Here is a 27780-nt window from a genome sequence, read left to right as displayed (position 1 = left end):
AGCGGCGATTTCTACATCGCGCTAATGAAATTTTTATTGGATTCGTAGTCGTAGGGTAGGTGCGTTAGTTTTAGTTTAGGTAGGAAAGAGGGAGAAATGAAACGAAATCATAAAAACGACTTATCTTTAATTCAATTTCATTATTGAAAATAATGTACACTATTCAAATAATTTAATATAACATTAACACCCTACTTGAGTTCGTAAGCAATATTTTTTTAGCTTTGGTAATTTTCATGATATGTTTTAAGTAATTTTGTATCGGTATTTCAATTTATAAGCGGTTATATTTTTCATTTCAGAGTAACAAAAAGTATAAATAACAGTAAAATAACAAAATCTATAGTACCCACCCATATATCACTCTAGATTACTCTCTGTAAGTATTTGTTTAATTGTAGCATACGTAGTATCTTCTTAGTAGTTTGTGATTGTACCCATAGGAGGGAGATAGGAGATACCATAAAGAGTTTAAAAGTTAAGTTTAAGACTAAGTATTAGGCAACAAAAGAAAGAAGTCATTCGGTCAGTGTTATAGTACATAACTTTATCGGGGTTTTCACTGCCATATTTATTTATTATGTCGCTTCAACATCCGCTTAAACCACAGAACTAGTTATGTGGACTCCTTGAATCGATTTCCTCATACCAGTAGTGTGTGAGTGTCGTGGGAGGTCGAGGTCGAGGAGTAAGGACATAAATTGAAAGCGCCACACGAAATGGGACTTACACCAGGGGTGCGAAACTCCTGTAGGGCTACCGCCAATACCGAAAATCGTCAATTGCGGGCATTTTTCTCTGTCACTCTTATTACGCCTTCATTGGAGTAAAAGAGTAAGATCCCCGCAATTTGCGAATTTCGGTTTTCGCGGTAGCCCCTCTGACTTCGGTCAAACTCGGCTCCGCTCGGCTCAGCATTGCTCCGAGCAATTATTAGGGTTGGCACCACTTCACTTCCTTTTGCGTGCACGACCACAGATAAGATAATCACTTGATTTTTGACAACCCTAAATAGCCGAAAGGGATAGTGTCATATATTAGAAAGGGCCAGCATGATTCGACCCTGAACCGCTGTCAAACTTCGTTTTTGTAGGAAGTTTCCTTTCTGTACGGTAGTACTATTAATTATTCTGTGCTTACACGCCATATACTAATGATGGGAAAAGCAACTCTGTATGGACCTTGGTACTACAGCAGACATCATTGGCAGACATAGTAATAAGTATACTGACTGACTGATAGTAATGTTGTAGCAGTTTTACCTGCTTGAAGTTATACACATTTATATACACTAACTTAATAATTAAATGTACTTAGAAATAGTCACCTTGTATAAAAATATTATACAGATCATGAGATCTGATGAGTGTTTTGTAATGCGTCGGCTTGGTCGGCTTACATTGGCAGCACTGATAGTGATATGTGTCATATTTGTTACTTTAGGTGCCTTTAGAATCGTAATAACTTCTAATTGTTTAGTGAGGACTTAAAGCTTTTAAGTAGGTACTTTAAGGGCATCTTGCTAAGTGGGACAGGGAAACAACTTATAGGTAGGTACTTTTCTCTGTTCCTCTCAGCAGTAAAAGTGTCCTCAAAAATATAGGTAGTCGCATCCAACACGGGATGAAAATAAGCACCTTGTGAACTAGGTGTCATTCTTCAGTCTTCAAAGTTCAGTGACAGATAGACCAGTGCTTAATTTCGGATATACTTGTAATTATTCGGGTGAGTGGATTCGGGGGCCAAACTTATATTGATAGCCAATGCCGACAACGCTCTAACAACTAAATTAATTTCGCAGGCGTTCAGCCGGCATATTGGCGCACGATCTTGGCCCATTCCGCGGGGAAGTTGCGCTGCACGTAGGACAGGGTGCGCTGGATCTGCTTGGTCTCCTGCGGCGAGCACTGCGGACAGGCGCCGCGCAGCACCAGCGGGGCCAGGGCTGGAAAACAACAAGTAAGGTGTTAGGAACGAGAATACATTAAAATTTTCATTTCTAAAGGACCCAATCATAATAATCCCGGTACGATGTGTCGATACTGGTACAAGTCTGTTGGTTTGTATTCTTTTTAATGTTTTAGGGTGGGAAGTTTATAAAGCGTGACGCGTTGCATGCAGGTCAGGCAGTGGCAGATTTGCAGTCTTTGCCGCCCTAGGCCCCAAGCCCTGTAGCCACCCCTTTCTCAGCACCCATCATATTGACAAAATTTTGAGTTATTTCTTGTTATCGTCATCTGCGAATTTTTTGTAAAAATTTGCCTCCCCTAATATCTTGCCGCCCTAGGCCCGGGCCTACTTGGCCTTAGGGCAAATCCGCCACTGAGCTAGGTCAAGCCAGAATTCAAGTGCAGATGAAGAAAATCTGTCAGATAGAACGGACACATTACTTTCACATTCCACCCACAATTAACTATTGGGTGGACTAGCTCAGCCGAACAGGGCGCCTCGCCTAGCGCGCACTTGAGCTGCCGCATCGATTATCATTGAGTACGCCCAGTGGCAGATTTGCCCTAAGGCCCGTAGGCCCGGGCCTTGGGCGGGGAAATATTAGGGGCGGAAAATTGTAGCAAAGAATTTGCTGATGATAACAAGAAATAATAAAAAAGGTAGTCAATATGATAAGTGCTGAGAAAGGGGCGGCTACAGGCCCGCCTAGAGCGGCAAAGACTGCAAATCCGCCACTACGCCGAACGCTTGTCACCTCCTTTGCCAGTGACCGGTTCACCTGACTAAAGTAACTTACTTTTGAGCCTCTTCCCGATGGGGTCGCAGGGCGCCTCGCCGAGCGCGCACTTGAGCTGCCGTTGGATGAAGCGCTTGTCATTGAGGGCGTCTTCAAGCGCGGTGTCGGAGACTGGAGGCCGAGATTGCGCGCACACGTACGCCAGCACGCACGCGACAACCAAGACTGATAGTTTCATCTGAAACACAATATCAATGAATGTCTGTTTCTTATTAGTAAAATTATTATTAAAAAAAAAAAACATTTTAATAATTTACCTGGGCTAAAGATCGGTTTTCCTAGGATAGCGGTGCCGTCATATAGCGGCCGTCTCCATACAAAATAATACGTCTAAATATGGATGTAGTAGTATTTTGTATGGAGACGGCCGCTATGATGGCACCGCTATCCTAGGAAACCAGAGCATAAGTTGGGCTCAAACGGGGTAGGTAGGGTTCCCTACGATAGATACTTTTGCCAACCCTGATTTCCATTAATTGCAACATGCAACATTGATAACGGGGTTTGTTTAATACGAATCTACAATAACCTTGTTCTACTACAAACCTTGCGTCATTTAGAAAACTGTAGGTAAGTGACCGCTAGCTACAATAATGCCTATAACAATGTAAAGCGCAATCAACTGTCCTCAGTCTTTAGTCCAAACTGCTTAAATCAAGGACATTTTCGCTCAGACGCCAAAACCGACCGGAGACTTGTCGCCATACAATTCAAAAGCAAGGGCAAGATCTGTTGATTTTTTCGTTATTATTTTATTTCGGAGTTCTAGCATAAAGGATGACTCACGCTAGACCGGACCGTGCTCGGGCCGAGGCGTCCGACATGTCATTTTCTATGACGGCTGATCGGTGATCACGTGGTGCTTTTCGTAGAAAACGAAGCGTAGGAAGGCCCGGCCCAGTCTAGCGTGAGTCATCCTTAAGGCTTCTACAGAGTACAGACCTTGCAACTACTGGCATGCGACTTTTAGATAATCGCTGGCTAAGTAGGAGCAACGAATTCAATCGATCTATCAAATACCTCAATGTATTGCCAATCGCATGCGATTATCGATGACGTTTGGAGGCCTATAACATTAGGGAATCGAGTTTTATTCACTACTACTTAAACTTGAAATGAGTGTAAATTTAAAATAACTGGCCTGGACCCTGGTCGCTTCAAAAGACTCCAGGCGCCAGGTATCGGCAATACTAGTACGAGTATCCTTACTCTAATGTGACACAAAGTTACCTCACACGCTAGTTAAGTTCCCATTCAGTTACGCCAAAAGCAACCATCAAGGTAGCAATACCGTGTCGTTTCATTACCTTTCAATAATAGGTTAGCACGGCGCCGATTCCCGCGCTTTCACTTCACATCGCCTTTCTGAACCTGACTACCGGGGTTATTCCCACTAGTTACCACCAAGTTCTTACCAGTGGTAACTACTGGGAATTTATATCCCACCTTTTACCACTGGTAACTACTGGGAAAAAAATTCCCACTAGTTACCACCAACTCGGCTTGGTGGTAACTACTGGGAATTTTTATTCCCAGTAGTTACCACTGGTAAAAGGTGGGAATTTTTTTTCCCAGTAGTTACCACTAAAATATTGTTAAAATTAAATACTAATAAAAACAGTATAAATAGTATAGTATAAATGTAGCGTGCTGTAATAAATAATTATGTGTCCGTTAGTGATTCAGTAAACTGCTTTAAAAGTGATCAAAAATATTAAAACAGTTTTACCGGTATAAGTGTAAAAACTAAAATAGGAGAGTCTCATTCTAGTTAAGTAGGAATTAACTTATTATCCGGATTAAATTTATCTTATTAACTGTAAATTGAATTACATATTTATACAAACGAACAAACAAATCAGTCAAAAACCGACAGAACTGATTTCGTTTTATTATTTACAGCTACTTCATTTCGATCTATTATAACACGACGCAGAGCTGGAATATGTAGGTATTCATAATTTGTAGTCGGCTAAATAAGTACAGGGCATGGTTGTTATTAATATCAGGTACTATTCGTACACTTCTTTTTTTGTATTTAACTTTTATTATTTTGGAAAATATATTTATTGGCAGAACTAGTAGTGGCAAATATGTAATAATAATATCCAAGCTATATAATTAATGTTCCCTCTGCACCACAAGTCTCATCGCATCTTGGTTAATCCTAATGTTGGCATAAGACAATGACAAAAACTACCATGATCCGTGAGCTTTCGGTTTAGCTCACATACCACCCGATAGGTAAATATAATTATCAAATTATGTCAACCAATACCATTCTTATTGGCCATTGGGGCTGGCAGTTATGCCGAACAAATAACATTTCGCAACCGACCCTTGCGGGCCCCACGGGCGACACGGCGGTTAAGAACAAAAGGGTGCGCGGTGTGCGCCACACTCGGTTCGGCTTTTTTGCACTCGTGGTATTTAATAAAAACAACACAAAAGATATTTAGGAACTAAACGATTGTTTTGCAATTACAAGGCATAAGTACCGATATTATTCATAATTATTATAAACCAATCAAAGTTGTAACCTATCAAATATGCATAAGGTATTAAGGTCCTACATTGTTTCTTACTTTACCGTGATAAATATTAAGAAAACTTAAAAATATCTATACCAAATTTAATTGCAAGATCACATTCACATTCCCAACTCTACCAGGTTTTATAGACGTTCGCATTCGTACGTCATCGACATCAGAATCAGATAAAGTACATAATTATTATTTTCCTCTTTTTCTGATTTTTGCTTTTAGCCTGACGCCCTCTTGCCCCTTCGTCGTACTCAATTTAAGGTTGTTTATGTCATTTTAATTACTTACACGTTCTTCCAATAAACATATTTTCCAAAAGAATAAAAGTTAAATACAATACAAGAAGTGTACGAATAGTACCTGATGCCCCTCTGGTAGAGTGTTATTACCATCCCGCTAGCGTAGGTGTTTAAGCAATCGAGCCAACCAGCGTAACATAACCGAGCGATGTACTACCCGAGCGTAATTGGAATGCGAGCCTATGCTGGTTAGTCCGAGCAGTCAGCCCATCCGAAGCGCGCCCTGAGCGGTTTTAATAACAACCATGCCCTGTACTTATTTAGCCGACTACAAATTATGTATACCTACATATTCCAGCTCTGCGTCGTGTTATAATAGATTGAAATGAAGTAGCTGTAAATAATAAAACGAAATCAGTTCGGTCGGTTTTTGACTGATTTGTTTGTTCGTTTGTATAAATATGTAATTCAATTTACAGTTAATAAGATAAATTTAATCCCGATAATAAGTTAATTTCTACTTAACTAGAATGAGACTCTTCTATTTTAGTTTTTACACTTATACCGGTAAAACTGTTTTAATATTTTTGATCACTTTTAAAGCAGTTTACTGAATCACTAACTGACACATAATTATTTATTATAGCACGCTACATTTACACTATACTATTTATACTTACTGTTTTTATTAGTATTTAATTCTAACAATATTTTGGTGGTAACTACTGGGGAAAAAAAAACCCACCTAGTTACCAGTGGTAAAAGGTGGGATTAAAATTCCCAGTAGTTACCACTGGTAAGAACTTGGTTATAACTAGTGGGAATAACCAACTACCGTCTTATACCGCTGGCGTTTCCTGTCAACCCTTTGTTGAATCCTCGTATCGATTTCCGATTGTTTATGACCCATGTAAATTCGATTGTGATCGTAAACAGATTTCCAGCTTTCGAGAGCAGAAAATAAAAGACATACAAGCTATGTGCTATGTAGGTATTGCCCCTACAGGATAGGCACTTAGGCAGCAGCCATGACACTGTATGCTGCCTGCTAGGTACTTATATGATAGGTACGGCCAATTGAACACCGCACCGGAGAATCGGCATTTTGCCACGGCTCATGGGAGCCTGGGGTCCGCTTGTCAACTAATCCCAAGAATTGATGTAGGTAGGCTGCACTAGCTTTTTCGAAAGCGACTGCCATCTGACCTTACAACCCAGAGGGGAAACTAAACCTTGTTGGGTTCAGTCCGGTTTCCTCTCGATGTTTTCCTTCACCGAAAAGACTAGTAAATATCAAATGATATTTCGTACTTAAGTTCCGAAAAACTCATTGGTACGAGCCGGAGTTTAAACCCGCGATCTCTGGATTGAAAGTCGCACGCTGTCACGCTAGGCCACCAGCGCTTTTTTGTTGCGTATATACCTAGTTGCGCAGTGGTTTTCTTCTAAAACGTTGCTTTTTTGGGAGTTGGAATGTCTATACATTTTAGTTTCTCTTTACTTGTGCATTACATTAAATTAGTTTCACACCTTCAATCTTCGTCAAACTTTACACCGTTTGTAATCGAAAATTATTCACTTTGCGAATTCGTCTCAGCGGTAGACCTCGATAAAACGAATATCAATTAAATAATGTACATTTATTTAGTAACAATTGCACAGTGGTGCCGTACCGAGATCTTGAGTGACTAAACTGAGCATCTACGGGCGGCATTGTACCACACAATCGAAATGGAACGTGCACAGAATTTTAATCTGTGGAGTAATCAAAGTCTCGCCAAATAATAAATATACAGGTTGAGGCTGGTAATAGGGACGAATAATTAAGTAGTAGTGAATTATTAATTTGAATCTTGTATTATCCATCTTAGAGTTCATTCCTGTTGCATTACGGTCGCAACTCAAAAAGCTTACGAGTATTAGGTATAATATAAGTAATAACTAATTATTGCCTTGAATTAAAAAGAAACGTAACAAGCAGGTAGTGCTAGTAATTATAATTATTATGTTACATATTCATTGGCTAAAGTCGCAAACCTCGTAAATCCAATTCAATGAAATTAGGGGATTTGCTACCTTTGCCAAAAATATCGAAAGTGCGACTTTAGCCGACATTGACATAATACCCATTGCCCAGTGATTCATCATTGTTTATGATAGACAAACCACGATGCCGTGATGTCAAAGGCCCTTCGGTTAGTAATCATAATTTCAAAACCGCAGAAGTCGAAACGAGGCTCAAATTTGCACCTAAAGTTGCCTCCAGAATCTCGCGAACTAAATTGACAGGTCAATGTGCACAAATGATACCACAGTTTGGCCAGTGCTGTTCATATCGATATTTTCAAAAAAGTTTGAATTAGAGAATATCGCGAGAATGCACCGCCAGGGGCGCTGCTGTTGCGCGGTCAGTTAAAATGTATCTTTAAGTAATTTTGTTAAGTTATTTTACAAATGTTACTTGGCATTTCGAAAGTTGTGCAATTTTATAGTAATAGAGACAAGGATATTGGATAAACATATTGTAATTAAATAAATATTTTATTTTATTTGTTAGGAAACTTACAGCTAGAGTTACAAGTTAGGTGATAACATAGAAACAGTGATTTTGGCTCAAAATACAAATAAGGTCAGCCCAGACGGGGAAATATTTCGTAGGTACTATGTGATTAATTTCTCATTTAATTTGTGTGGTGTGGACGCAAAAATTAAATCGTCTCAGTGATCCCTATTGCTTCGATTGTACAGACCAGTCCCTCTAGACATTTAAGTTGACAATTAGGTCAGAATTTAAATAATTATTGATTCAATCTCATCTACCGGCCTCATGTACAAAATTAAATCACCAATTTTAGATTTATGTCGACAACCGAGCTCTTGAAATAAACAACTTGCCCCCTATAACCTGCATACTAACATTAAAATTTGTCAATTTCGCATCCGCACCTCCTGATTTGATAACATCACAATCGGTAACATCACAATCTTACAATCGAATCAACCACTTTTCTCGTCACATTCATATACATCGAAATCGTTTGTGACCCCTTTATAATTAACACATGGGTAGTTAGTGCAATATCTTACTTATCGATATCATTTTATCGACATATGCCGTGACAATTTTTTCTTTGCTATTCGGTATCATTTTATTTGTCAAACTCGTGTCAATTTAGTTCGCGAGATTCTGGAGGCGACTCTTAGTTCGACCACATTCTGTATGATACCCATAGCAAAGATATACAACTATGTATGTAACTCTTTGGCCATAGCACGGACGTAGAGAGTAAACTGGATAGTGTACACTGGCCAAAAAGTGTGTCCACATGAGATGTCAAACCTGAGCCCTCCATCTCTTTCTAATTAGGGTGACCATAAGTCATATGAATGTGGGATATTAGCATAAGATGGAATGTATAGTTTGGCCAGGATCTTTTCTCATTCGTGCATAATCAGAGAGAAACATACTGTATTTTCCCTATGCTAGTATAATTGCCCCAGAAAAGAGATGGATAAAGTTTTTTTCTCTTCTGTAAAACGCTTCACACAACCTTACTTAATTTAGTAGTTATAAAGTTATAAAAGCTGTTACAGATGATCCCATCTGTAACAGCTTTTATACGCCATCCGGGCGTATTGGATCGCGATCAATGCGATCATGGTTGATTGTGAGGAAGGTGGTCCGCCGTACGTCCATCGTACGTATTGGGTGAAAACCAGCGTAGTGTCTTACAGACACTGCTTATGCTGAGCGGCATCCTATTTGGTGTATGTTTACTGTATTCTTAACTTTATGTTGTACTTACCGTAATCTAGGTATGATTTTGTACGCCAAATAAATATTTTCTATTTCTATTTATTTCTATCAAAGACAGCTATAAGAGAGAGCGAGACAGATATTCAGGGTCGGGTAAAACGTTGTAGTTGTACTTGGTAATTCGCAAATCGTATCGATTAAAAACGCTGCCTTCGGTCGTGTTTTAATTTATCACCACTCGTTGCGAATTTAATTCCTACTTTCAACACTTGCAACGCAAATAAATTTATATTATTACTATGCCCACTTGTTATCGATACTAGTCATTTTGTCAAGCCCTAGCGTAGCGTAACAATTTATGTTTTTACACGAAATTATCTTGATTATTGACTAAAATGATAAAATATTAGCACACGACGAAATAAAAACTTACATTTAACTGTGTAAACCGGCATTCTACACTATTTATGCTCTTCATAATTCATAATTTAACAAAATACCTATCACTATCAATATCATACTCATGGTGTGTTCATATACGTGATGACTTCCCTTTTGCGTACTTTAGCTATTCTTTAAGCGTCATCGTAGATCTGTAATTGAAACAAAATTTTCAAATTTGCCGCTTTTGTATACTGACGGAAATGTCGGCTCAACCTATATAGAATCGATTACATATATATAAATAGTTAGAATTAACGTTTCAGTAATTAAATATTATGTATAAATATGAGTCTGTAATGTCCAAGGACTTCGGGTTTAATTTTTGGCAATTATGTAGCTCTCATTACGTGAATCGAATAATTAAACATGCCGAAATAAGTATATCTTTATTTATTTATTAGTATACTATTTAGGTAAAGTTATTTTTACATTAAGTATGAAATAACAATTTTGTAAGACCGATCCAAATCGTACCGACATCATGGTCACCCTAATCGTCATCAAGTTGGGGATACCAATTAATATTCAAAGTTACTACAATTTCTACCATATTCAATTTACTGTTTTTTTTGTTGCGCACATACTTGGCTTAATCAGTTAATAATATTAACATCATAATAATTAGCAAATTACTTAAAAGATATCAGAACTGTAATTGGAATATAGCACTAAAATAGTATAAGAAGGTAATGAATTTCAGTAGTATATTGATATAATTTTTACCACAATGGTATCTTTTTAACATTGGCAACATGTGCGAGTGAGACACAGGGCTCGGGTTTTCTATCTCATGTGGACTGTTTTCTCTAGTCTGGTACGAACAACATTCTGTCTCGGTGATAAGGTTCAAATTAGTATGGCAAAAAAAGTGACAACTCGCTCCAGTTTAAACAATATAACTTCATGGGCCATAGTCAATGCCCAATGTCCACAAAGGCATAGATTTTTATGCGAAAGAAGGATGGGAATATATTTTTGTAGACATTGACTGAGTGATTCATGACGAACGAGTCTAACCGGTTGTGAATCGCGAAGATTTAAGTAAAGTGTCACTTGTCTCTTCGAGATGCAGTGTAGCCGTGTATGTAAAGCTCATTCAATTGTTAATCGTAAACCGTAATTCAAACTTATTTTGTCCGGTTATATAGCATAATTTCTAAAATCAAATTTACTAAAGGCTCCGTCACACAGGCGCCTTTTGCGGGCGGCGCGTGAGCGGGGCGCGCCGCTTTTACATATAAAACGCTCACGCCGCGCCGCGCTCACGCCCCGCCCGGAAAACGCGCCTGTGTGACGGAACCTTAAGTACGAAATTCCTAAGACAAAATATCGAAAATCAAAATGTCTAATGTACGAAATTCCATAAGATGCATGTTCTAATACACTTTATCGAACGTTCTCATTTTCGAAAATTAATATTCCTTTGTACAAAATGCCTAAGGACAATACTTTGAAAGTCAATATGTCTAGTGCTCAAAATACCTACGTTCAAAAAGCCTAATGACAAATATATTGAAAATCAATATTTCCGATAACATTTCCTTCTTACCATCTACTAAGACGGAATGAACGACCATGAATGAATGACATGATGAGATTGACGCCAATTTTTTGACGGTACCGAATGCCGTCATAAATTGGGTAAGTAATGTAATCACCAATTTTAGATTTATAAAAAAAATCCCCTAAACGCACTATACGTCGAAAATTTTAGCATCCCATCTCATACAACCATTTTCGGGCGCCGTTACGACACGGTATAGACAATATTCTTGCGTCCGCATCTACATTTATCGGTCAAAATCTTAAAATTAAATTAAGCATTTTCGCGTCCACACAGCCTGATTTGATCGGGGCGAAAATTGTCCCCGACTGGACTGCCATGGCGGGCTTGTTGAGACATAACATCAGTGACCAAAGAGTAGGTAGGTATAGTAAGTATATAGGAACCAGTGACTGAAACCAATTGCGCGGAAAAGTGTTATTGTAATGAAAACAATGTTACCTGTTTCAAACCGGGTCACAAGTACCCGAAGCCCCGTTCACTGAAAGATTTACATGTGAAAAGAGAAACGGAAGAAGGGGCCTGGGATTTAAAACTTTACTTACAAAAGTCTTTTGGTACAACTGACTTAAAAGATTTTACACGCATCTCACGAGATCATAAATAAAGTCATGTCTGAGGTGCGGGACGTAAGACTTAAAAAGCAAAAGAAATTAAATTTACGCAACTATATAAATCCTATTTATAAGTAATTAAACTATGATGTAATGTAGTGTTCGATGTATCTAATCACCGCTTGTATCTATGCAGGTGACATTAGGTTTCATTGAAAATGTATTTAAGTAAGTACTTACCTTTGTAAATATTGTAACTAAAGAACTGACTGAGATTAAATAATTTTCATTAAGAATCACCGCTTTTCCACATTCTTGAATAAAAAAAATGTGAAAGAATTCGGTCCCGTAGGTATGTCCCGATCAGATTGCGGGAAGTCATGTAACAAAATCTTAAATGAGCAGTTCTCCTTGACCCGAACTCAGCACTCGATTGGTGCCGGATTTGCGCGTAACCATTACACTTAAAACGCAAAGAAAATTTAACTCGGTAAATTTTCTTCACGGTTTTACCGGTTTTACCTTCATTCGAGTTACCTTCGGCTTGAGCGGCCACTGGGCAGCCTTGAGTTTAAACTGCATCGTTTTTGTCATGCATAAAATTAAAGCCAAGCAAAATAAATAATGTCAAACGATGCCACGAATAACTGATTTAAGTATTCCGTTGGACTCACGGTATTTAGTCGTTATCTGAGCGTTTCTTTTATTTTTTTGCCAATTTTAGGGTTCCGTAGCCAAATGGCAAAAAACGGAACCCTTATGGATTGTCTGTCTGTCTGTCTGTCTGTCCGTCCGTATGTCACAGCCACTTTTTTCCGAAACTATAAGAACTATACTGTTGAAACTTGGTAAGTAGATGTATTCTGTGAACCGCATTTTGGGGGTTCCCCATACTTAATTAGAAGTGAAAAACAATTTTTTTTTTTATCAGACCTATACGTGTGGGGTATTAGGGATAGCCCAAGTAGCATGGAAGTGTCGGCAACATCAATATAGCAGCCAATTAAGAACTTAGAGTGATTTAAGGGACGTATAAGAGTGTCAGAAAAGATTTAAGCTGTATAAAAGGTACTTTACAGACATTATACAGCTCAAGCTGTATAAAATCATTATAAAGGATTCTGCGGAAGCATGGGGTGCTTTATCAGAATATAAAAAATCTACTATAAAACTAAAAGTGTTGTGATAGACTACAAGCTAATTCTATCGTAAAAGCTGTATACAGGCTGTATTGTAGTAACACTTGGCACTTTTAGCTGTACAAAAGTATCTGTCAACTCCGTTTTAAAACATTAAGTGTTGTGAAACACTACAAGCTAATTTTATCGTAAAAGCTGTATACAGGCTGTATTGTAGTATCACTTGGCACTTGTAGCTGTACAAATGTATCTGTCAATCCCGTTTTAAAGCTATTTCTTATGGCGTAATCTTACTCTCCTATAAGAATAGTAGTTGTATAACTTCTGTCTGTAAGGGTATTATAAAACCAAATGAATAAATGGCAGCTATAGTACAGCTTTTTTCTGTATTACTGATAGAGTTGCTTATAACAATCTTTTGGCGTAATTTTACACCCGTATAAGTATAGTAGTGTAATGATTTCTGAAAATAAGTGAATTATAAAACTAAAGGAATATATGACAGTTACAGTACAGGTTTTTTATTTGTTATACGTACATGTACGGAGAACCGAAATACAGCCAAACGAATACAAATATTCTATTATAAAGCTGTTTTAATTACAAAAGCTGTAAAAGACACTCCATTTATTACACAGCACAGCTACTAAGATTATAATGCTCTCCAACTATCCTGTAGGCTGTTTAAAAATTGTCGCCATTTTACAATAAAAAAGAAACGTATTTGTAAATATAATTAAAGAAATACTTGCAAATATTTAGCAGTCTAACGCCGTGTTATGATTACCAGCTAAAATAAATTGTTTAGCCTTAGAATTAATATTTATAAATATTTTTGATACTCTAACCTTAAAAACAAACAGTAACTTTACCGATTTTTGATATTTTCCTTATGGTTTCTCTTTGTTATTTTGCAGGCGCGTAAATATTTTGCCAGAAAAGATACACAGGTTCACAATAAATAATAATCCGCACTTACCAATAATGTGATATTCCATTCAAGTCCTGTATAATATTTACTTTTACCATCCACTATAACACTTTATTGTCGCCATTACTATATTACGAATGAACAAGATTAGGACATTTTAGTTTCTTAAAATGATTATTATTCTCTTGTAATTCTTTTTTATAACTCATTTAAAACTTATATTCTTATATCGTACTTATAAGAGATTATCTGTAGTGTTAAGGTTTCCTGTTACACCGAAATATAGCTGTAATGCAGCTATTATGCAGCTTATGTATTGCTTATACAGCTACTCTACAGCTCTAATAACGCCAAAGGCTATATAATTTGGGCCCTTTTTTTACTTATAAGGGCTGTATAAGCGCTTATACAGCCTTTGTACAGCCTAACTGTACAGCTTATTTTATTATGTTATATACTTGCTGCTACGGAACCCTTCATGGGCGAGTCCGATTCGCACTTGGCCGCTTTTATATACTGTGACCTTTTTTGCCACTTTTGTGTTATTTCTACTTAGAATCAAGAGCTCTTTCGATCCTAATGGGATAAAAAAATCTCCCAAAGTTTTTTTCCTATTGTGTTTACCATTTCCCCATATACTTACTTTATATGGCAGTAACAAAAACGAAAGTTTGAAAAATGTATGAAAATTTTAGGACACTTTTTTTCTCCTTTAAGGATAAAAAGGGCTCGCGATCCTGACTAGAATAACATAAAAGTATAAAAATGGCAAAAAATAAGAGAAACGCTATCTGCGTCTTCATCCTTCGCCTACCTAGTTTTTTTTCTAAGTTATTATAAGCACGAACGTGTCACAGATACGGTAATTAATTTTGATGATGATCATAGATTATTATTAAGTATAATACTATACTTAATTATCCAGCATTCTAGAGCTCTATTATATAAGATTAAGCAGTCTAGGATTTAGAGCCACCCAGGAGTTTTGTATTATGTAAGATTATGTAGAACCTGATAATAAGTGATTAGTGTGATTAAGTACTTACTTAAAGCAGTATCTATGAGTAGGTACTTACTTGAGTCATTGTAAGCAAAATGGTCCCCTTTCTAAGCGTACCTAATAGCATAGAGAAAAAAATACATAGAGTGCTCACTCCATACATCAGTTTTAGTACCAAAACGACTATTATTTTCGTAGTCGACATCTAACATCGAGTAGCGGAATTATCAGTACTGCTACTTGACAATAGATGTTCCGACGACCGAAAAGTTTCATGCTCAACAATTTTTAGCGAATATTATAACCGGATTATAAGTATGATTAATATTAACTAAGATGATTGTTGTTCAATACAATTTTCGTTAGTCGCGACACTAGAGAATTCTAGTATCAAGTAGCGGTACTGATAATTCCGCTACTCGATGCTAGATGTCGACTGCGAAAATAATAGTCGTTTTGGTATCAAAACTGATGTATGGAGTGAGCACTCTATTCTTACTATATTTCTCTAAGCTAATAGTAATAAATTAACACCTTAATAGTGCCTTCGATCTATATTTGACCTGTGTAAAAATTGCTATTTTATTCTAAACTTTATAAAAACATCACCTAAACTGCAAAACGTAATTCAAGACCAAAAAAAGTAAGACAATGTTGCCACTGCAATAATTTGTTTGTAAAATAGTAAATACCTTTTGATAAATAATCACGCTAAGATAATTTACTTACCTTTTTATTAGTCATTTTACTCCTACGATTTTAAAAAGTACTTTTTTTACTTATTTTTACATAAAGTGGGTCAAGCAGATCTTGTCAGTAGAAAAAGGCGGCAAATTTGAAAAATGTAGGCGCGAAAGGATATCGTCCTGTAGAAAATTTGAATTTCGCGCCTTTTTCTACTGACAAGATTTGCTTGACCATCTATAAATACAAGACGCGCTAGTAAAAAGTGGCAACATTTTCTTACTTTTTTTGGTCTTGAATTACGTTTTGCAGTATAGGAAGCTTGTTTGGATTTTTGACACATAAGAAAAAACGATAATTTTTGAAAAACGCTTTCGGATAAATTAAAAATTAGGGAAGATTAAAACATCGGACAAAGATTCTACGGATTATGTAGTTAATGATAAGTAGGCAACCCTTTAGCCACACTAAGTACCTACTCCTATAGGCAGGCCTACCTTATAAAGTAAAGACTGTACTTTGAGATTATTAAAAATTTAAATATTTAGGTATGTACTTGTGATCGTTTGAACTAACTAACTAATTATTCTGGCTCAGCGATCCAAAGAGAATCTTGGCCTCCGAAACGAGAGCGTGCCACCTGTCCCGATCCTGCGCAACTTCCTGCCAGTTACTGACGCGAAGCTGAAGCAGATCCGCCGCCACACTGTCTTCCCAGCGATACCTGGGCCGACCCACCGGACGGCTACCCGTCGGTCGTCCCAAGAACGCCTTCTTGACAGCCCGATCCTCTCCCATTCTGAGTAGGTGACCGAACCAGCGAAGTCTGTGTGCTTTCGTTTCGCCGACGATACTCCTCGATCTCGGCATTTTTCCATTTTTCATTTTCTTTTTCTTTTTTTTTGTGATTGTTTGAGCTTTCACTAATATTAAGGGGTCGGTTATATGGGATTACGTGAACGAGGTTATCGCGATTGGTGCGTTACGGACGCCGGTCTATTGCCTATGGTGTTGCGTCAACGGTCGGAAACAATCCCAAATATTAAATAACACTTAAACAGCAGGCACCGATCCGGGTCACTACGCTCAAGTGGAACACGCTGGACACTATCGGTTTGCTAAATGTGTCCTCTACTTAACATGGTTTAGAAAACAAATGAACATTTATAGATTACTTGCCTTTGTGTTATTAGCCGGCTTTGCTAAACTTCTGGGCCACTTGCACCCATCAGTGACCCGGGGTTAACCGGTAAAAGCTGGAGTTACCATGGTTACCAGTACAATTTGACACTGGGTTCACGGTTTAACCTGGTAACCCCGGGTAAGTGGGTTGGTTCAAGTGGCGGTTAGAGTGATTAACTGATTATAAACCGTGAATATATTATTTTCTGTCCCATATGTCTTTGTGTGTCTCTTAAAGACGCGTCAGCGCGTGGAAACTCTTTAACTATAATTTTCCTAAGATTTTCTGGTCTTTTTGATTAGACACAACATTGAAGAACATTAACATTTACGTATTTTTAATGCAGACTGAAGTAAAAGTTTTTATTTTTTTATTGTATCCAATATTTCCCTAAAGAAGCCGTGTTAATATTACTTTGTATGTATAGGTATATGTATATTTGGTATATTTTTTTAGAAATTTCAAGCCTCCGCCTTGGGAAAAAAATATTTATAAAAAAACTAGGTATATATATAGGTAACGAACACATATATATTATTTGATATAAAGTAATTATCACTTATAATTATAATTTGCACGCACAACGTTGCGCGCAAAAAATATATAGGTAACACACACTATGGTTCAATGAATGTGATTGTGTCATTACCACGTCATAACTATTTACACATTCCGATTTGCAAAATATTATTGTAACTGAATAGGTACACCAGCAATTCACAATTTGATTTTTATTAGATTTTTACGGCACGTTTCATTTAAATAGTGTTGATAGAGCGCTTAAAACTAAAATTCGTCAAAATTGTTCGCTTAAAGTTTTCACACCGCGTTCGTTTAGTGCAGTTCTGCGAAAAGCATGTCAAGTTTTCCTAAGGCCGTCGGTATAGCAAAACCACAAAACTTAACGCAAATTGCACGTACACAAACACTGTTTTGAGCGCCAACCGTTGTCCTGACACGATTTGCCTCGTAATTTCAAAACGGGTCGCGGGAAATCGGAGAGAAAATGCAATATGCAACTTACCTGCATTTTACTTGCTGGAACCACTTTTACTTTCAACTGTTATAACCGGGTCACAAGTGACTGCGGCAACGACTGGTAGGAGAATGCTTAGGCGTATGGTGCCGTAACGTCTTACTTAACTGATCCCCTCTCTGGCTTGCTTAACGCGAGTGTACGCTCAATGAAACATGATGTTTAAGGGTTTATTTTTATTTACAAAGTAACGTACAAAATTGGTCGACTTTTTGTAAATAAGGCCGTAATTCGTATTGGTTTTTTTAAAGCAGATTCAGGTACGGTGTCACAAAAGTTACCCGTATAAAACGTCAAAGATATGTTTTACACTTTTACATCACTTCTTGGTAATGAGGCAAAAAATTTAAGTTGTACTGTACCTATGCTACCTATAACTATTTTTTGTACTCAATAAATGGTATCACTGGTATCAGTGTTGACGAATTAAGGCCTACGTACAAAAATTAAACCTTTAAAAAACTTACGTAGGTAGAGCTGTTTGAAATTTAAGGGTAGGTACATTCCTATTAACTTTTTAATACTACTTTACTTATTATACTTATCAAATCTGATAATGTTATGTTTCTTTTGTTAATTGATAGTGTAAGTATTAATACGAACACTAGTACAAATTAATTAAATAATTGTTTACATTTACTTAAGTTATATGCTACCAATATGTTCGTGACTAGGCGCTGCGTATTTTTGAGAGTTCGACTTTTTCTTGGATGGTGAAATAAAAATCCGAAATTTAACGTGCTTACTCTTATAATTCTAGAAACTTGCTAACATTATTTAATTTCTAAGCAATATAAATAATTGTACAACACATATAAACACCGACATCATAAGATCATAACACAATAGAACGCGGATTTTATATTCAACAGGGTGCGTTTCAGCTACAGGCGTATTGCATTAAATTTTTCACGAGCACATTTATGTGTTTTGACATGACTATAAATATGTAACAATTAGAAGTTAGTATTACTGTTACTGTTAGGTACATTCCAGCTATATCTCCTTCTTATATCGTTAATTCATAGATCTAGTCTATCAACTTCCACATAAATGCACGGATTGCGTTTATGGCCGATATAGACGGATTGGGTTGCAGTCCGTCTATATCAACTGTAAACTGGCTTTACTGACCGAAAGATGTGCCTTTAGGTCTCTAAATTACAGAAAATTCAGAAATCGCAAAATAAGAAGGATGTACGCGACATGACATGACACAGCTGCATTTTAAACAGCGGGTCAACGATTTGTGACGTTCTCAATCAAAAGGTAGGTACCACATTGTCGCTTGCCATAAGGACGCTCCGACAGGTTATTCATATTAAGATACAAGCCAATTTCGTCTTTATGGTAAGCGATAAGAGTGGCACCTTTTAATTGAGAATGTCACATTTAGTTCTTTAAAATATGGTGGTCCAGCTCAGCCGAACCGGCGGATGATCCTTTGGCCCACTCCCAATCAATGTTGTCCGAGATGGCTTTACTTAATTGTAACATTTAGCTTGATAAAATGGGGTTGGTGTTCCTGTTCAGCCAAACCAACGGACAAATTTGGCCCACTCCCATGGATAATATAATAAACGCTATAGATGAACACGAGCGTGTGCCGGATTTGAATGCAGTCTATATAATATATGTAGGGACTGATGGGCTTAAATTCTATCAGTTTGCTTTATAAAACGGCCGAAGTTCAGCTCAGCCGACCCGGCGGACAATCTTGGCCCACTCCCAGGGGTAGTTTCGTTGGATAAAGGCGAGCGTGCGTCGGATCTGGCGCGTCTCCCTGGCTGAACACTGCGGGCATGCGCCGCGGAGCACCAACGGAGCGAGTGCTGCAACAATAGAGGAAATGGAACCCTTAGCTATAACCTGTCAGGTATGGTGGTTCACGTTTCTACGGGAAAAATAAAAACTCTAGCTAGAAGAATCGGCACCCCCTCATTTTGTTACACTTGTTATGTGGACAAAATAAGCCAAGCTTTGTAATCTTATCTCAACCACAAGGGGGTGCTCAAACACTTTGAAATTTTTCAAAGTTGTACGAAATCCAATAAAATCAAGTTATTATTTTTTAGATTTTTATGTAAGTAGTAGTTTTCACATTATTTAAAAGTTATTTAGTAAAAAAAAACATTTTTATTTCAATTTTTTATGATTTTATTAGGTGAAATTCAAAAAATCTTTACATTTGAAAAATTATAAAAAATAGAAATAATAATGTTTTTCTACTACAAAACTTAGAAATCACATGTGCAAATCGTGTGAAACCACATACTTAAATAAAATTCTGAATAATAAATATTTTTTTTTGGATTTCATACAACGTACTTTTTTTCAAAGTGGTTGAGCACCCCCTTGTAGTTGAGATAAAATTACGAAACTTGGTGTATTTTATCAGCATAATAAGTGAAACAAAATAAGGGGGTTCCCCGTAGGAAAAAAAAATTTTTTTGAACCACCTTATGTCAGGTGAAAAAAATGGAGCGGCTTACAAGAAAAGGGAAAGACAATATTTATTTTTTTCGTTATTGTTATGACCCTAAGGCAGTGTTTCTCGTAATTGAGTTTCTCGAATGTTTACCGTAGCGACTAAGTAACAAGATTGCAAACTTGTACAAGGAAAATCTCTTAAAAAATTGTGTTACATAAAAGTTTTCTGCGCGAATATCGTGCACATTGCGTGTCCGTTTTTGTGAATGGGTGTAAATTGTGCAATAATTGGAATACGCGGATGTTGCTAATGTCTTATCGCATTAAACAGGATTAGAAAATAAACTCTTGTGGTGTTTGGTAAACAAAAGATGACGATAACGGGTATGATATTGTGTGGGCAATTTTAATTTTGTTGTTTGATATGTAATCGATCGTCAGCTGTTTTTTGTCTTTGTTTCAATCAATATTAATTAAGTAATCAAATCACGTTTAGGTAACCTGTTTGTACAAGAGTACGGTTGACAATATATTGACACGTGTTAAGGCCCCAGTACACAATGGGCCATCGCCGGCCACTCCAAGGGACGCAGCCATGCGGTAGAATGAGATAGCAATATCACTTGCTCCCTCTAACGCATAAATGCGTCCCTTGGAGTGGCCGGCGATGGCCCATTGTGTACTGGGGCCTTTACGTAGTGTCTGTCTACGCGTTCACGGAGGAATTGACCTCAAGTTTATAAGTGCGGGTCGTGGCTCGAACTGCGATTGTTTTACAAAATTTAGTAGAGTCGGACCAAAAATGCAAGTGTCATTTATACGTCATAATTTCATAAAAGTTTGACGTTTAAAATAACACTTTCACTGCGTGGGCTATCAAATCCGCTGCAGACTACTCTTGGTCTGACTTTACCAATAGCATCGGCTTTAACCATTGCGAGACTTTGGGCGGCCGATCTTTGCGAGGTCCTTGTCTTTTGTGCTAAGTAAAAAAACTGTAACTAACATTCGTACTAAGTTACACTCAAAGAGCACGTATATTAATTCCGCTCGCACACCGAAGCGGCGTGGTGGTGGTGGTGATGGTGATGGCGCATTCAGAAACCGCCTTAACCACGTAAAGGCCACCATACTAAGATTCCCTATTTTTAATTTAAACCTTGTTGCACAGGTAGATTAGGGTGACTTTCGTTTGTTTTAGAACACAATGAAACAAAATAAATGCTACCTTATGTAGTTTTTGAAAGGTTCGAATTTGATTGAAACAGAGTGAAAATTGTAATGCACCTTGGGCCTTACGAGGTTATGTAGGAGACACTTACTTCTCATCCTCTTCCCAACAGCATCACAAGGGCCCTCGTTCGTGGCGCACCTGATGTACATCTTGATGGTGGTCGGATTGTACAGGATCTGCTCCAGCTGCGCGTCCGTCAACTCCGGCGCAGGGAACGCGGCGACCAACGCGCATACGCATATACTGAGGAGGACCGGCGTGACCTAAGGGGTATCACAATAAGTTTTTACTGATCTTATACTTAATATCTGGGCTTTGCTCGGAAAACAAAAAAACTCAAAATTACTCAAAATCAAAACCAAAATATTACTTTGCTAATCCGCGAAAAGATAACGTGCTAGTCAAACTAGCACTTTATCTTTTCGCGGTTTTGGTTTTGATTAATATGGATTTTCGCAAAGTAACGCGATTCTATTCACTATTCAAAATTGCGCGTTTTCCCAGAGATAAGACCAGCTCGAGACTAGCTAGATCGATTTTTCGCCCCCGAAAATCCCCATATAGCAAATTTCATCGAAATCGTTTTAGAGCCGTTTCCGAGATCCCCGAAATATATGTATATACATATAATAAATATACAAGATTTGCTCGTTTATGGTTTAAGAATTTATTTCTCCAAAAGAATTATAATTCACTTTTAACTATTTATTTACATACAATATATATACAGTGGTACTACTAAACTAAATTAATAACTAGCTTAAATCTAAAATAGGCCCTTGAGGCATTGTACCAAGGATGCTGGCGGCATTTCCTCGCTGTATCGCAATGCTGATACGTTGTGCGAGGTAGCCGCCAGCTCTTCACCATTCACTTACATAGAGAAATACAAACATTAAGTATGTATATACATTATTTACAGAGTGCACGAATAGGTAGCATAAAATATAATCTATAACAAAAAACATAACATATAATCTAAACAAAGCGACTTATTTATTATTGTAGATCCTCTTGAGCTTGGCTCAGTAGGTACGGTTGTTATTACGTCGCTACCAAAATAAAATAAGCTTGTGTCATCGGCATACTTACAATGAAGTTAGTAATTTAGTTTAATATTTTATATAATAATAATATAGGTAAGTACTTGTTGTTTTATATAATAGTAATATATATGTAGAGTCGAACGAAGCTGCATGGCATTTGCAACGGCGAAGTGTGGCAATGTCAAATTAAAATAGATTTTGTATGTAAAACTTCTACTTTTTTATATTTAATGAAACTTCTACTTCTGGAAATTTATTTAATATTCAACTACAGAAGCTATATATATTTAAAATTACTTTATAATAAAATTTAAAACTAAACTAATCTAAATTAAAATACATCTAAATAAGGCCCCGGCTCTTATTTTTTGAAATTTCCTTAATCCTACTTGTAACATGAATTCTTCTTATATGTGTAAGATTGAAAGGCATGTATTATAAAATAGATAATTGTATATTACCATATACCTTACTTGTATACGAGTATACCTAAATTATTCCCTAGCATGCGATATAGGTGTGGTAAGTGATCTACTTAAAACTAGTTGTATCTAATGATAATATAATGACCCAAAACTAAAAATGACCTATAATGTTATCTCCGCTGCTAATAAAAATAAAAGTTCAATCAAGCGTTCTTAATTATGCCAAAGAATAGGTATAGGATAATTAGTATAATGATAAAGATATACTTAGTGTAAAAATGTTTTTACAGTACATTTGGTGCTACTTGGTGCTACTTTGTTACCGCCCTAGGGCGGGATTAAGGACAATACAGTCGCCATCAGATATATCGGAGCGGCCAAGGTGTTCACAATATCTGAACACGCGCTCTAACGCCCTGACAATAGAGGCGTGTTCCGATATTTGTGAGCACCTTGGCCGCTCCGATATATCTGACGGCGACTGTACGTGCCTATGTCAAAATTTTAAAGGGTACTATAAAACGTTGTACAATACACGTGCGAAAAGGTAATTCTTCGGTCGTGTTTCAATTTATCGCCACTCGTTGCGAGTTTCCTACTTTTCGCACTTGTATCGTAATGTACTATTTTCTATAGGTAAGCTTGATTATTCAGACAAGTGTCCTCTAGTTGCAGTCAGCAAAACTATTACTACCTACTAGTAGCTTAGCACCCGCTGCATACATATTTGTATAGTTTTGCTCAAAATATGGTGTTAAATTAATAGTTTTGCGAAATGACTCATTTTTAAGTATATCTACTCAACGTTTTCACAGGACAAATGAAAAGTCAAGAGTCGCAAAGTAAATTAATTTGTAACACTGTGCTACTTTTTACGAGATACTTATTACCTACCTGAAATAGTCCGACTCGAAAGAAATCATAAAATTTGACATGCATGTAGCTTTAGGTAAGAAAAAAGAGGAAGTTGAAACAATTTGTCAAATGGGTCAAACAGATCACTGTGTTATGTCTTTCCTGTAGACATACACAAGAGTTAAGGGCTATAAAGGTTAATTTTCTTATTTAACCCTTATCCACGTGAAAAGGTCCTCCTTTTATTTAGAGAACTACGATAAAATCATTGCTTACATGCCCACAAGCTCTTAACTATTGCCCACAGGAGAGAAAAATGCACTGTTCGCGCGAACACACTAGTTTTCTCTCCTGTGGGCAATAGTTAACAGCTTGTGGGCATGTAAGTAATGATTTTATCATAGTTCTTTAAATAAAAGGAGGACCTTTTCACGTGGATAAGGGTTAAATAAGAAAATTAACCTTTATAGCCCTTAACTCTCGTGTATGTCTACAGGAAAGACAACACAGTGATCTGTTTGACCCAATTTATATTCTTCTTCTTCCAACCTTTTTTCCACTTTTGTGTCTCATATTTAGCAGTTTTTCATTGTTAAATATTAGAAAAACTGTTAAAGTTACAACAAAATTGCCAATAAACCAAATATCTTCATTAAATTCTTTACAATAGTTGCCTTTAAAGTATGTTGCTGGGGCTTATAGTTTTCAAATCCGTTGTACTCCAATCAACGAGGACTTGAGTTCTACCTACACTAATCACACACCTCAAGACAGTACACCTACACGACACCTAGAGCCCCCACGTGTATCCCACGGCCCTAATCATAAAACGCCTAATAAAATGACACAATCACTAACCTGCATCGTAAGTAGTCCCGATTCAACTGGCAGGTTCCCGGTAGGTTTGGACGGCGGTAAATGACCGACTGAGCACCCGCAATCATTGTATTAGCTACGGTACCCGTCCTCCCCTCTTGTCCACAGATTAGGCCGAGGGCTGCTTAATGATAAGGACTTATGAATTTAGAGAATACCTAACGCAACAAGGAAATCGAACCTAATCGGTTGAGATTTAGGGTTTAGAGTCGTTCGGAAGAGAATTGGGATATGAGTAATGAATTTTTAAATTTCCTAGAAACTTAATCGGTTAATCTGGGCATGTTAAATGCGCGAGAGTCGGTAATGAGTTTAAGGAACGGGTTTTGGGAATCCTAGTTGGAATCGGTAAGCTTTCTTCGAATTGGAGGCGAACAGTTTGGTGATACATTTTTCTAGAAAGGGTCATAGTCATTGATTAATAAGTTAGATATATGTCGTTGCCAAATAGCCAAGAATGTAGATCATCAAATACCTAGTGTTTTTATTATTTTAGAAAAATACCAAACTCAGGAAGCAAAATAGCTAAGTAAATACATATTACCAAGTTGTCATTTTTGGAAAATAAATATAATTTTTGTGAATAGATATATATACTTTTTACTTTTGATTAGAAATTGCGGTAATTGTAAACTTCAAAGCGACACAACTATTTGCTTTTTGGTAATTCGAATGCCCCGTAGATAAATTATTATAAAATAATAATGAGTTAATGACATATATTGCATTAGCGCATGTAAGCATATATGTCATATTTAATTGGTATAATTACGTACAATAGATCTGAGGCTAAATGCCAGTGCCATTTAACCTTTGATAGGTACCCGATAGATCTGATTCTTACTAGGTATTATGTTCATAGAGAAATATAATTGGGACAAGCGTCATTGGACAAGCGATCGCGGATGCGAGGATCTATCGCGAACATCGAAATTTCGCTAACTATCGCTGGATATAAAGGGGCCAGCTGTTCAATTTTGATATCGAGTACAGCAGCCAACCATATCTAGGGACTGGCTTTACGGACAATAATAACGAGGCATGACAGGGGCCAGTACAGCGGTGTGACATGGGTACAACGCGATTGGTTGATGAGTTCGCATCACGCGCGCTATTGGTTGATGAGTTCGCATCACGCGCGCTATTGGTCGCAACTAGTTGCGTTAGACTACACGATTGGCTGGAATTCGTGAGTCACACCGCTAAACTAGTACCATTTTTTGTGCCCGTAAGGCCAGTCCATAGATATACATATAGGTACGTTAATGCAGCCAACAGATATATTGGAGCGGCCAAGGTGCTAACTATATCAGAACTCTCCTCTATTGTCAAGGCGTGGGTGTTCAATTTTAGTTTAGAGCACCTTAATTAACGGTTATTACCGCTCCGATATATCTGATGGCGACTGTAACTACACCCTAAAAAGTAATTATTATCTAAGTCTTTGCTCGGTAAGCGATTATAATAACACTCATAATAAATAATACCACATGTCAAAATTGTCAAGCACGCGCCGTGATTTGAAGATAACCGGCTTGCGCTGGTTTAGATGACGATCTCGGCCATCTCGGGGTTGGTGGACGCGCGTGTAATGAAGTAGATTATTTTAATGTAAGTAGGTAATGTTCCTTGCTCTGATTATAGACGCAAAGCTGCCAGACACGCCTGGATTTAATAATTATTATTGTACAATAATACTGGTACTTATTACACTATACTAGAGTCTCGAAGCTCTCATTAAAAGCACAGGGTTTCATTATAGAGTATTCTGAGATTATTATTACGTATGTTTATTATTCACCTAACTAAATGAACCGTCTTCGTCGAAATCGTCACCAATATATAGGTATACAAAATAGGGTGGTTCACGTTTGTATGGGAAAAATTCAAACTAGCTAGAAGAAGCGGCACGCCCTCATTTTGTTACACTTGTTATGTAGACAAAATACGCTAAGTTTTGTAATCTTATCTCTACTACTACTACAAGGGGGTGCTCAAACACTTTGAATTTTTTCAAAGTTGTATGAAATCCAAAAAAATCAAGTTATTATTTTTTAGATTTTTATGTTTGTAGTAGTTTTCACATTTTGAAAGTGTGATTTAAAAGTTATTATGTAAAAAAAAAACATTTTTATTTCTATTTTTTATGATTTTTTAGGTGAAATTCAAAAAAATCTTACTTTTGAAAAATTATAAATAAATATAAATAAAAATGTTTTTCTACTTCAAAACTTATAAATCACATGTGCAAATAGTGTGAAACCAGATACCTACTTAAATAAAATTCTGAATAATAGATACTTTTTTTTTTTGATTTCATACAACTTTGAAAAATTTCAAAGTGGTGGAGCACCCCCTTGTAGTTGAGATAAAATTACGAAACTTGGTGTATTTTATCAGCATAATAAGTGTAACAAAATAAGGGGGTGCCCCGTAGGAAAATAAAAAAAAATGTTTTTGAACCACCCTAATACAAAAACAACAATGCTAAAAACTAAAAATACTGAAACTAAGTACTGAAAAATTAAGCATGAAAAAAATGTACCTACACCTCACATACCAGTCAAAATCATTAACCCTCCTTTGGCTTCGTCGTAAACTCCGCTGTCTTCGTCGTAGCAAAAAGAATAGATAGTATAGAGGGGTCCTGTCATTGTAAATTTTGTAGTCACTGTAAATTTACTGCCATCTATCGACACACGACTAAAACTCAAAATGAAAACGTATAGAGTTATCAAAAAATGTATATATATGGATAAATGATTTTATTATTTTTATATCATTTTGATGCATGGTCATTCACTGATATCTATGTGTTAAAATTGTTAAATATGAAACGGTGTCGTCACGCCATCTAGCCGAGGATAGGCTAAAGGTGTGTGCGCCATCTATTCGAGAATGACTTTTACTTGAATTCCGAGGCACGTTTTTTCCTTAGACTTTATTCGTCTTATACGAAGTTACATATGTCTTTGGTCGTAGTAAAGATTTGGAAATCGCTCTATCAACTCTATCAAAGATGCTTTTCAATCAAAAGTTGCGAGTGCCGAGTGCGAGCTAAAATTCAAAAAAGCCCGCTTAGAAAAGTTTAACA

At 36.9% G+C, this 27780-nt stretch overlaps 2 protein-coding genes and 1 long non-coding RNA gene across 3 annotated transcripts in view; 2 read left to right on the top strand and 1 right to left on the bottom strand.

Annotated features, from left to right (window-relative positions):
• Positions 1 to 27780, top strand: part of LOC134798741 (uncharacterized) — a 477103-nt gene that overhangs the window by 29026 nt on the left and 420297 nt on the right. The window lies entirely within an intron of this gene.
• LOC134798736 (ejaculatory bulb-specific protein 3-like) lies at positions 887 to 24767 on the bottom strand. The gene is made up of 5 exons (XM_063771122.1): positions 24669 to 24767; positions 21573 to 21747; positions 19521 to 19652; positions 2747 to 2911; positions 887 to 1945 (listed from the first exon to the last, which is right to left on the bottom strand). The coding sequence occupies exons 1-5, from the start codon at positions 24672 to 24674 to the stop codon at positions 1806 to 1808; spliced, it is 618 nt and encodes a 205-aa protein (XP_063627192.1). The 5' UTR covers positions 24675 to 24767; the 3' UTR covers positions 887 to 1805.
• LOC134798702 (tyrosine--tRNA ligase, cytoplasmic) overlaps positions 17245 to 27780 on the top strand; it is a 109595-nt gene continuing 99059 nt past the window's right edge. Inside the window, exon 1 of the mRNA XM_063771087.1 lies at positions 17245 to 17249. The gene's annotated coding sequence lies outside the window, so the exon portion shown is untranslated. The remainder of the gene's footprint in view (positions 17250 to 27780) is intronic.

Source organism: Cydia splendana, chromosome 17, assembly GCF_910591565.1.
Source record: "Cydia splendana chromosome 17, ilCydSple1.2, whole genome shotgun sequence".
NCBI lineage: Eukaryota > Metazoa > Arthropoda > Insecta > Lepidoptera > Tortricidae > Cydia > Cydia splendana.
Note: the sequence above shows the minus strand (reverse complement) of the source record. Positions and strands in the feature narration are given on the sequence as shown.

Coding starts and splice junctions, on each gene's coding strand:
- LOC134798736 (XM_063771122.1), bottom strand. Junction 2,912..19,520: donor CAAGATTGTCCGCCGGGTCG/GCTGAGCTGAAC, acceptor TGAAACTATCAG/TCTTGGTTGTCGCGTGCGTG. Junction 1,946..2,746: donor CATCGGGAAGAGGCTCAAAA/GTAAGTTACTTT, acceptor GTTGTTTTCCAG/CCCTGGCCCCGCTGGTGCTG.